General features: G+C 47.7%; 2 protein-coding genes across 5 annotated transcripts; both read right to left on the minus strand.

Moving 5' to 3' along the window:
- Positions 1-1,191: 1,191 nt before the first annotated feature.
- On the minus strand, positions 1,192-1,566 carry LOC119352464. Its single transcript, XM_037619091.1, has one exon. The coding sequence runs from the start codon at positions 1,417-1,419 to the stop codon at positions 1,192-1,194; it is 228 nt and encodes a 75-aa protein (XP_037474988.1). The 5' UTR covers positions 1,420-1,566.
- Positions 1,567-4,864: 3,298 nt separating this feature from the next.
- Positions 4,865-10,594, minus strand: LOC119357215. Of its 4 annotated transcripts, XM_037624210.1 has the most exons (5): positions 10,356-10,594; positions 9,124-10,269; positions 6,489-8,602; positions 6,234-6,364; positions 4,865-6,015 (listed from the first exon to the last, which is right to left on the minus strand). In XM_037624210.1, exons 4-5 carry the CDS (start codon positions 6,243-6,245, stop codon positions 5,248-5,250), a joined length of 780 nt encoding a protein of 259 aa, XP_037480107.1. In that variant the 5' UTR covers positions 6,246-6,364; positions 6,489-8,602; positions 9,124-10,269; positions 10,356-10,594; the 3' UTR covers positions 4,865-5,247. The 4 variants fall into 4 exon arrangements, with proteins under 4 accessions (XP_037480107.1, XP_037480108.1, XP_037480105.1 ...); XM_037624211.1 differs by lacking the exon at positions 9,124-10,269; XM_037624208.1 differs by having other exon boundaries at positions 6,489-10,269.
- Positions 10,595-11,410: the final 816 nt, after the last annotated feature.

Raw genomic sequence — 11,410 nt, forward strand, 5'->3', positions numbered from 1 at the left:
GGCAAACGACCACATGTCCACTGTCCACACCCGCCAAAAAAAAAGTCCATTGTCCACGACAAATAGCAATGACCGGCATGAATGATACTGCATCTACAGTCATATGCCCAGATTTAAGCATTCAGAAAGGGGGAGCTGTTTTGGCTCTCAAGATCATATGCTCCCGAGTAAGTAAATAAATTAAAAAAACAGATTTCTATTTTACAACAAACATGTACACATGTTTTAACTGCATGCAATTTTTGTGAAATAAAATAAAACAATTGTTATGATCTGAGCCAAATTAAATTAAATAAAACGATTGTTGTAAAAAGCTTCAAAAATAGTCTTCTTAAGTGTACAGCTGGTTTAAGCTTGATTCAGTGGAGAGTCCTCTATGAAATGCAACAAAAACTTGCAGGATGTGGTAGTACGATGTTACAAAGCAAACCACAGACATTAAATAAGTACACTGGAGAACAAATACATTGGTCCATAGTTCACAGGTGACGAGCACAAGCACTCACACATCTAAACAGAAGAGCAGAGCAGCAAGTTGCTCATCTCAGGCAGAAGGTAGCCCAACGCTGCTGTTTAATTATTCCTCTTTCTCACGCGCACACACGATCTGTACCATCTATCTGGCAAGGTCCATGAAAACCAAACCAAACTGAATTGAAACTCACAGCACGGGCACCGGCACCGCCACAACGGCAGCAGAGATGACACGATGCACTTAACACACAAGCAACACGTAGGTAGTAGGAAATGTCACTGGGCAGTGGGCACACACAAATCAATCAGGAATCAGGTCTGTCAGGAACATGACAACACACTGGAACAGCATTGATGAAGACAGCAGAGCCATCCTTCTCTCTTTGTCTGGGCAGCACTTGGAAGAACTACCTGCAAGACCGGAGGACGCCCAATCCAACCAAAGCATGCACACATGTCATTTATGGAATAGGATTTGATGACTAGACTGTGGGACAGAGAGGTAACCAAATCAAAGGAAATTGTACAACGGTTGACTGATGTGATTAACTCTAGATACATATATCGAATGTTAACTAGAACCAATCATGTGTAGTGAAAAATAAAAGTTTGAGTATGTCGTAGATTGGACAGGATGGATATATATTTTTCAGGAAGCAAGCAAATGAATTGGATATAGGGAGGGATAATTAAGGTAAAGGATTGATCGGCCTCAACTCACCTCAGGAGAGAGACTCTCGGTAGCTTCTTCTTGTAGTAAGCCGAGTGGATCGGCTCATACAGGGAAGGGTGGTGCTTGGCCTCCAACCCATCCCACTCTAGGCCGTCCCAGCAATCCTTGTCGCAGTCCACCTTCGGGGGCTTGGTGTTGTCACCAGCAGCCGGCAGGCGCTTGAGGCTCCAGCAACCCCTGATCTTGACTGTTTCGAGCATGGGAGCATTCATGTTGAGCACGCAGATGTGCTGCAGCTTGGGTAGTTCGTGGAGACGGATGTGCTTCAACACAGGGAATACTATTGCCTCCTCTTTTTGGTTCTCAATCTCATGGTAGAAGTGCAACGGGAATATCTCCGTGAGATCCCCACAGCACAGGATCTCAATTGTCCCCAGCCCCAGGTGACCCAAGATGTACCTTCTTTCTGGAAACACTTGTATGGGGAGCACATGTATGAGCCTTGGGCAGTAGTCTAGATGCAACAACTCCAGGTCATTAATTAAAGAAGTCATAATGAGGACCAAAGAAGTCATAATGAGGACGATATCTCACACTAGCAGGCCAGTTCGAGATGTAGTGTGCCATTAGGAGCTGGGATGCCCAGAATGTACGCAGAAGCTTAAATAGGTGCAATCTCTCACTGCCCCTGGGAGTGTGGAAGACCGTGTGTATCTTGGGGCACCTCTCGACTCGGCACCATCTTAGCCTTGGCCATGTTTTATCTCTCTCAGGTGCAGAGATACTGGTGATGGTGGAGCAATCATACACGTGCAACGATGTAACATACAAATATATAGGATCAGGAAAATGGGGAGATGATAAACCGCTATTACTAGAAATTTGAGCATCCTCCATGAGTTCATGGCACTGTCCGTCCACCAACATCTCTATCATGCAGGTCCGGTAGGCAGCGGGTATGTCTATCTTGGGGCAATCCCACATCATCATCACTGCAGATGGGGTTGGGCCATTACCACAATCATCGTAACTATTAGCCAGGCCGGCCTTCTCAAAGGCATCTCTGTACTTCGAGTCCACCAAAGTTCTTATATGCGGTTTGGCTTGCACTTGTTCGCTGCTGCTGCTGGTTCCGTGGATGATCCTACCACCCAGAGAACAGATATCAACATGTACAGATCCATGAGTAATAGGCCACGGGTAGTTGTTTGTACTAAAAGCATACATCACGGGCAAAAGCGACCTAAGGAACCTTGCATCAGTAAGAGAAATCCGCCATTTGTTAAACAGTCTTCCTTTCTGCTCTTTAAGGGATCCATGGCCATGTGGATGAGTATGTGCTACTTCCCCCTCGTATAGTGCAAGATCTATGTTTTCTCCCCCTCCGCTATCTGATGCTGATCGGGAGGTGGTGTCAATACGCAGCACATCCACCTGTTCTCCGTAGAGTTCTGGTGGCAACAGTATTGCACGGAGCTTCTGGCAGCCTAACAGAAGGAGCCGCTTGAGTTTCAGGCTACGCATTGCACTGACTTAGCTCAATTGCACTGAGGTCAATTGTCTGCAGATTTGTACCCGACAGGTCCAACTCCTCCAAGCTCTTCAACAGTCCTCTCAACAAGACATTCTTCAGCTGATCACAACCCCGCAGTGAGATCTTTTTTAGCCCAACGGATCCATCAACAATGACAGTCTGAAGTCCACTCCCTCTTCTTGCTGCACTGCAAAGAGTCAAGCTTGACGTGCCTCTTGACGTAATGCCATTTCCAGAAAATTCAAGAATCTCCATCTGCTCCATCTCGGATAACAAGCTGCTATCGTAATTGCGGCAGGTAGACTTTGTTATCCGGAGTTTGCGAATATTACGCAAACGTCCTCGTAGATGGCTCATGTCCCAGTTGTCAGCTCCCATTACGTTTAACTCTATGAGCTGGGTCATGAGATCCATCGTATATGCAGATAAGATCCAAGACCAGTCCATGTAGCGCAGGTCAAGCATCCACAAGCTCTGGAAGCATGCCTCTCTTCTTGTGAATCTATGCTTCTTTGCAGGTCTTGACAATGGTCAAGCCACAGAAATCGAAGGCGGTGGCAGCAGAGAAACGGGGGCGATGAGAAACTGAAGGCACACCGTGACAGTTTCAGCACACTGATCTGGTCTGAATTATTAAATATGCTGTTGCGGAGAAGCCCGCCTGGATTTAGTACAGATCCACATGTTTCTGTTGAAATCCAGTATGGTTGGTGATCGGCAGACCTTGCCATGTGAGAAGTATGAAAATCCTCTTCCTTGCTTGTTTGTCGAGACAACTTGTCAATACAAAATCTCATTTCTTGGTGTAGACTGTAGAGCATGCGCCACCTGCCAACACTCAAGAATACCCTGTCCCTGTTGTATGATCCCATCAAATATCCAGAAACTGGGAGCATGGAGAGGAGTAAATGGCACTAGTGGTCACAGAACTTGTGCGGTGGGTGCACTTTAGTCACACTACTCGCAAACCGGAAAAACTGGTCACAGAACTTGCGTTTCGGATGCACATTGGTCAAAACTGACTGACTCCGTTAGTTTTTTTTACAGCAAAGCCCCTAAACTTTTTGTATGGGTTTTTTCTTGCAAAAAAACACCATCATAGACGCCTACAAGGTGTTCGATGAAATGAAAGAACGTCCGTGTAGTTGTTGATGTGCTACACCGGCATTCTGAGTTTGTCGTCCAGCCTCTGCACCAAACACAGGGGACGCAGCACATACGCACGCGCAGACTGAAGCACGCACACACCACGCAGCACACAGTACACTCCACGAGCACGCACACAGCACACACCACATCACGCACACACACCAGATCACGCGCGCAACACACATCAAGCGCACACATCCGGCTCCCTGACTACACGCCCTCCGTAGCTCCCACACAACAACGACACGACGACTGACTTGCCCAGAGACCAACGCGACAGTCCTTGTTGGAGATGACCGGCCAGGCGGCAACCGAGCGGAACTGGGCCAGGAGGCAGGAGCCCTCCGCGACGACGACCCCCGGCCCTAGAGCCAACTCTGCCGGTTGTCCTGGGAGAAGGTGTCGCCGGCGAGCTCTTTTACAGGCCTGCATGTCGGCATGGCGCCAGAGCGCACCGGCGGAGCCCCTCAGCAGGTTGAGCCCGACGACGTCCACACATCCTTGCCCCTCATCCTGACGCCGAGGACGGCGTGGGTGTCGTGCCTGTTGATATAGGCGCCCTTGTACGTGTATGTGAATTTGAGCGCCTTTCTGGCGCTGGCGAGCAGCAGCTCGGCATACTCCCAATGGCGACGGCGTTCTTCCCTGTGCGTGCATGGTGGCGACACGTTGCTGCCACCATCGTGGTCGCTTCGCAATGTCAGGGGAGGTGGCGGTGGCAACTGGCGCCGGCAAACGACGTCGCGTTGAATAAGATGATCGAGTTGCTGGTTCAGCGGCACCATGTTGGATTGCTCTGCTGAGCTGGTTCGCTCTTAGGTCCACCGTCCACGTACACCAGTGAGGCAGCAGGAAGTGAGGCTCACTGGCTGGTCAGGTTGTTCCTGCTAGGGTTCAGCTTGAGAGGCCGCTTCAGCCGACCAACCTCCCGCGGGATGCCTTGGAGCCGCTTGTTGCCGAGGAGAAGTTTTTGCGGCGACGGTAAGCTGCCGATGGACGCTGGCAGCGAGCCATTGAACTTGTTGGTCGACAGGTTCAGCGGCGACATCATATTCCTCTCCTTCGCCGACATGCTATCGGGGCGCTCTGTAACTTAGCACCGGCAGGTATAGGAAGCCAAGTGGGAGCTCGCGGGTGAGCGCCAGCTAGGGCCAATCACAGAGCCCCTCCCGCACGGTGGCGGGGCACCAGAACGTGGCACTGCCGTCCGTCGTTTCATCGAATACCTTGTCTGCGTCTACCGTGGTGTTTTTCCCGCAAGGAAAGCCCGTATCAGTTTTGGGGGTTTGCTGCAAAAAAACTAACGGAGTCAGTCAGTTTTGACCAACTTGCACCCGAAGCACAAGTTCTGTGACCAGTATTTCCGGATTGTGAGTAGTGTGACTAAAGTGCACCCAACGCACAAGTTATATGACTGTCAGTGCCATTTACTCGCATGGAGAGTCCACTCATAGTCAATGATATTTTGGCTCATGTAACTCCGCTCCAACATGTACGAGTAGCACTCAGCAACAGTTGCAGGATCCAGGCCATGCTTGCAGGAGACGTCCTTAGCTTCTTCAAGAAGTAGATAGGACCAGAGATCTTGTGGGTCTCGCTTAGAGCGCGAAGCTGAGAGAAGAACATCAGTTGTGTTCTTTGCCACAACCTTGTCTCGCAGCTTGGGGTCGAGCCGAAACCTCCCTTGGAAGGTCCAAAGCATCTTGCTACTCAAGTATCCATATAGGGAAAGACCGAGGTTAAATGTGTCAATCTCCTCGCTGCTTCCGTTGTGAAGAACCAGAAGAAACCCGCGGCTCTGCATGCTCCTATGGATCTCAGCCGTGACTTCTGCTATCTCAGTGCGAGAGCCTTGATCCATACCGCTGAAATCATCATCCTCATCTTGCTTGTCAAACATCTTCCTCACCCAACCGGGAAGCTTCAGCTGCTCTGAGATTTCCCTCTGCACCGCTCTTCTGCTCTCCCACTTTGAGGAGTCAATGTGGATGACTTGCTCAAACTCCAGTCCTGGGGGCCTTGTTTGTTCCTTTGGTGCCAGCCGCTGGGCCACGGCTCGCAGGACGGCAGATGCCCCCAGGCCATCCCAGCCATCAAAGTAGATGGCATTCTCTCTGCTTCTAGTGTTTTTGAGTTCATCAAGAATTCGTTCAGCAGCTGCATCAATGGTGTCCGCCTTTATAACCTGAGTGAACATGCGCGCACATGTAGCGATAAGGTGATCATTAGTTCGAACTAGTGAATCAACTAATGATACAATAGGTACGTGATGCAGTTAAGTGCTGCAATCTCACAGTTTTGTGTGGAACGATTACAACTGAATAACAGCAAATTCGCAAATTAAGCTAGGAGGTAAAATAAAGCATGCAAAATGGAATGAAAGGTGTTTCATAAGTGTCATACCTCAGTTCGCATGATTAACTGTCAGATCTGTGGATCTCCAGCCACTACATTTATTTCATTTTGGGCTTACACTCATCAATTGTCAATCTTGTTTGCAAGCTCCAGCAGATAAATTTCTTGTCGATCTGTTTCTGTATACATTCATACACAAAAAAGAGCAATTGTTATTATTAATTTTGCATGTATGGACACATGCTACTCTATATAAATCTGAAGCAGGCAGGTAGATTGAGTACAGGTGAAATAGTTATGTACCTTGCTTCAGTTGAATAATTGGTACCATCCAGAGAGTAGCCAGATAGAAGCCAAATGTGGTTGAGGAGCGACTACAAGCTGGACAGAGAGCAAAACTTAGGAAGTGTAGTGTATGTAGAAATGCCTTAGACAAGCAAGGCGGTGTTATTCCTTACACCTTTTTCTTTTTCTTTTAGTAAAGCCACGAATCAATCCTTTGCTTGTAGCTGCAGGATTTGAAGATAAAAGCCATCAAAGGAGACAAAGAAAAATTGCAAGTGTTCCTCTCCTGCTAGCGCCTTACACCTTTTCCTTTGGTAAAGCAACAAATCAATCCTTTGCTTGTAGCTAGCCGGTTGCAGGATTGAGAGATAAAGCTAAAAATAAAAGAAAGGGTACAATGCTCCCTTTCCTGCTAGTTATTGAACTTCTTTGTGAGAATAGGTGTACACGATTTATGATGATAGAGCTCTTTGGATTTGTGCCAGTGTGGCATATGCGTCCATGATTCCCTGTCTTGATTTATGATACAGATTTTTAGGATTTCCTACTCCTAGAAGCGAATGAGGTTTTACATAGGCAATTGTCTGCCAGTTCCTGAATACACACTACAGAAAAGTTGTTTTATTGTTCGCCTTTACAGCTAATATATGTCATTTACCATGAAACTAGGGCATTCTGAAATAGGATTACATTTTCTGCGACATTTTCCTTGTTCTGGAGACCACCCTAACTTCATTTTAGCATGGAGGTCAAAATAAATAAATATGAAATGAACGAATAACAACCTAAGAGTACCTTTAACCACCATACTGCTTGACAATGGCATCTAGTGTTCAATCTTCAAAAGCATAATCGACCAAAATTGAGGAAAGCGGGCTTGGCCTTAGTTTATTTTTCGGCTGTAGAGTGTTCTCTATGCATGTCCATTTCAAGCATTTGGCATTACTCTGCCCCTGTTATGACGTTGCACTCCAAGAATATGGCATGAGACCAGCATGTCCATTTCAAGCATTTGGCATTACTCTGCCCCTGTTATGTGTAGGCCCAACCCTGTCTCCGATGCATGCATGGCTAGAAGTTGCAGGTCGGCAGCAACAGCTTTTGCATTCCTTACTAGTTAAGGCAGTAGTAGTAGAAACGAAGCTTACTAGATAAGCTAGTATGTGACGCAAGTGCTTACTTCATATCTAGCAGATATTTTGCTTAGGTCGGTTCATGAGTCGTGACCACTATATAAGGAGCTGTGCTCCATCGATGTAACTTATTCCACTCCGATCAATTCAAGTAGTATCTTTTCTCAAGTGTAGCTCCATCGGTGCATGCTTCACTAGTGTGTGTGTGCGTACTAGCCTAGAGAGCCTGAGCGTACCATCACTTTGCTCTTCCACCGGTCATCTATCAGTATACTCGAGTGCTAGCGAGTAGTTCTGGGCTAACATTATGACGTTGCACTCCAAGAATATGGCATGAGACCAGGCCCTGAGGATATGGCATGTTAGCTCGACCAGCATCTTATTCGCTGGTGATAAGAGACCACTGGTTCTGGAAATCCAGGGATCTCCCAAAACTAAGACATGTAGCATGAGGTCATTGGATACCTAGAGATGAAAAGACAACCTTCATTCAGTTAACGGTTCCAGCATGAGGAAGCACGAAAGATAGAAACCAGAGAAGAGCAGTAAAAGCCCCGACCAAAGGGGAATTCTCCAAGAGAGGTTCACAGATTTCAGGTCAGCAAGTTTCCTAGATACCATTGGTGAATTGACCATAGGCACAATGATGCCAGATTAATTGTAGGCAGACAAAGGGCGAGTTCTTCAATCCCTGGTGTAACTGCTTTCTGAATCCATTCGATGATATAATGATGGTCCTTCGTATTGTAATTTTTAACCAACCAAAAGGCTGAGCTTCCTCACCCGGTGCCCGAATGGTTTGCTCAGAATGTGGTCGATTCTGGTTCTGAAATCTCTAGCTGTTATCTTTTCAAACACATCTGCCTCCAAGCCCAAAGTGTCCCTACTCCAAATGAGGTTGAGATGGCATCTCCAGGAACACATAAAGGACCGAGATACGCAGGTGGCTCGGGCAGCATCTCTCAGCGGTATCAAGGAATGTATATAGTGCCAGACGTCCTGCACACAAAAGCGCCCGAGAAAAGTTCAGAATCGGCACTGTAAGATACACGCGTGTGATCGCACAAAGCGCACAATGTCACAAAGATGCAGCCTGCATTGGAATGTGCTGTATGTTGAGCACCGCCACCTAGTACGTTCCTACTTAATTTATCGGATGTCCCCGAAGGGACCGTTCCTACTTAATTTAGGCATAGTCAACAAGCATTTGCTAACCAAGATATGATGTGCTACAAATGAGTAAACACACAGTGCAAAATGCAATCAGCAGATACTATACAGCCCAACAGCTAGCTGCTACTCACTCAGTTCCTAAATACTTGTCTTTCTAGGCATTTCAACAAGTGACTACATACGGAGCAAAATGAGTGAATCTACACTCTAAAATATGTCTACATACATCCGTATGTAGTAGTCATTTGAAATGCCTAGAAAAACAAATATTTAGGAACGGAGGGAGTAGATCCCAATACACAGCAGGTAAAATGATGGATATGCAATGCACTTGAAACTCAAGGCACCTCCGGGAGATCTGGGCCCTCCGTTTGGGCAGCGTCAGTGCGAGGAGCGCCGTATGGTTGCCGGCGAGGACGAGACGCTCCGAGATCTTCCATCAAACTCCGAAGGAAGTGGGGAGTGGGGGTAGGAGGAGGTCACCGCCGGAGAGGAAACCGCCGCCGACGAGGAGGAGGACCCCGCTCCGCCGTCTCGTGCTCTGTCCGCGGAAGGGCGTCGGCGGCGCTGGGCTGGGCTGGGTATCCGGGAGTGGACAGGCCTCCAAATAACTATGGGCCGCCTCCACCCACAAACTACTAACCATCACCTAGAGCTTATAGGCACCGGCGCGCCGGCCGAAAGTTTCGGCCGGTCGCATCCCGTGCGTCCGCTACGCTAACTGCCAACCGTCAGATCAGGAGTGTTTTGTCCCCCACATCTCGCATCCAAACACGCACGAGAGAAAAAAAAAAGATGCGGCCCACCAGATCGCGAAAATCCCTCGCATCCCTGCCCCCCACCCGCACAGCTGCCGGAGTCTTGCTCTCCGCCTCGTCGTCGACAGCTTCATTCCAGCAAAGACGACGACGCAGTCTGGCACCATCGATTTCGCCGTTGCAGCAAAATGCTTCACCGACTCCAGCAATTGGATCCGCTGGTTCCAGCAAACAAACACAACACAAGTTGCAAAAAATAGTTATCGCCAGTCAACTGCATGTGACATCGCGATCCACCACCATGAGTTCACCAGTCCCAGCACCCTTCGACCCCAATTCCGGCAAAACAGAGAGGTGGTTCCAGCAAAAAAAACACGAAGAGCAGGATGTCGCCGGTTTGAAACAAAAAAAACATGGTTCCAGCAAAAAACAATATGGTTCCAGCAGAAAAGCGATATGGTTCCAGCAAAAACTATAAATTGTTTCTAGTAAACAATGTTATGATCCAGCAAAAACTAAACATGGTTTCAACAAAATTGTGATACGGTTCCAGCAAAATTGAAAAGGTTTCCAGCAAAATTGAAATATCAATGCAGCAAAAAAATCATGCCGGCCATCGCCGTCCCAACGCCATCCTCCTCGGTTGTAGCAAAGTCAAATGCTGGTTCCAGCAAAAATTCTATGCAGCAAAAAATCCTGGAGGCCATCGCCGTCGCCGCCCAAAACTATCCTCCCCTGTTGCAGCAAAATCGAAAGATGGTTCCAGCAAAAATCAAAACCGGTTCCAGCAAAAAAAAAAAAAAAAATATGGATGAACTTACCACAGTCACCGCCCACCACCGCCGCCGCTGTCCCTGTTGACGCCGCTAGCAGCTCACCCATGGCGCAAAAGAATCCCCTCCTCCCAAGCAGATGAATCCATCCATGGACAGGTTGAATCCGCCCATGGCCTCCACCCAAGCAGATGAATCCGGCCATGGTTGCTTGCAGCAGCGAGCATCTCAAGCAGCCTTGCGGGGGGTAGACCACATGGACGCAGGTGCGGAAGGTGAAATGAGCAGAAAAATGGGATCTGAGCGGTGGAGAAAAGAAGATAAGGAAGGTGGAAGCGGTTTCTAGATGTGTGGGGCCCGTGGCGCGTGGCACGCGCGCGTGCGGCCGGCCGAACGCTCGGCCGGTGCACCGGCTCTAAATGTTTACCTTAAAAAAAACTAGAGCAACTAGTTGAGGAGCGCTTTTTCGGGAGAGAGCACGCCACCGCCATCACGTGTCGCGCTCTGGGCGTTTCATTCGATTTTTTTTTATTTTTTCACACGTGTTTTCGGCTTTTCAGATGGTTTATATCTGATATTTTTTTACGTTCCGGTTTTTCACTGGTTTTTCATAGCTTTTCTTGGCTTTTTAGATTGTTTTTTCGTGAAAGACATGATTTTGCTTCCGTGAGAGGCATGGTTTTGTTTCCGCGCGAGACATTGTTGTGCCACTCAGAAACGAATTTTTTAACAAAAAACTTACGATTTTGTCGGTCGCTCGTACCAAGTTTCAGCAGTTTAAACTTAACAAAGTTTTAAAAACTCGTCAACACATATTCAAAATAGATCTCATTTCAAAGCCCTTGTCACAGAAAACGCAAATATGCAACTGAAACTTAATTTGGCCTTTTGATTCAAAAGATATAAAATATTGAGAATCGAAAGCAGAAAGAAAAATGGGGCTGCATGCCCCCTGCCCCTGCATGCTAAAAATCCAACGTACATCGCAACCCAGTAGTTGAGGCGATGACGGCAGGTATCCCCTTGATATGTAGTTATTGAGTAAATCATTTATGAGTAGGAGCTACTGGTACTCGCAAGTCTGATGGTGACATGATGTCATG

Source organism: Triticum dicoccoides, chromosome 2A (assembly GCF_002162155.2).
Source record: "Triticum dicoccoides isolate Atlit2015 ecotype Zavitan chromosome 2A, WEW_v2.0, whole genome shotgun sequence".
Taxonomy (NCBI): domain Eukaryota; kingdom Viridiplantae; phylum Streptophyta; class Magnoliopsida; order Poales; family Poaceae; genus Triticum; species Triticum dicoccoides.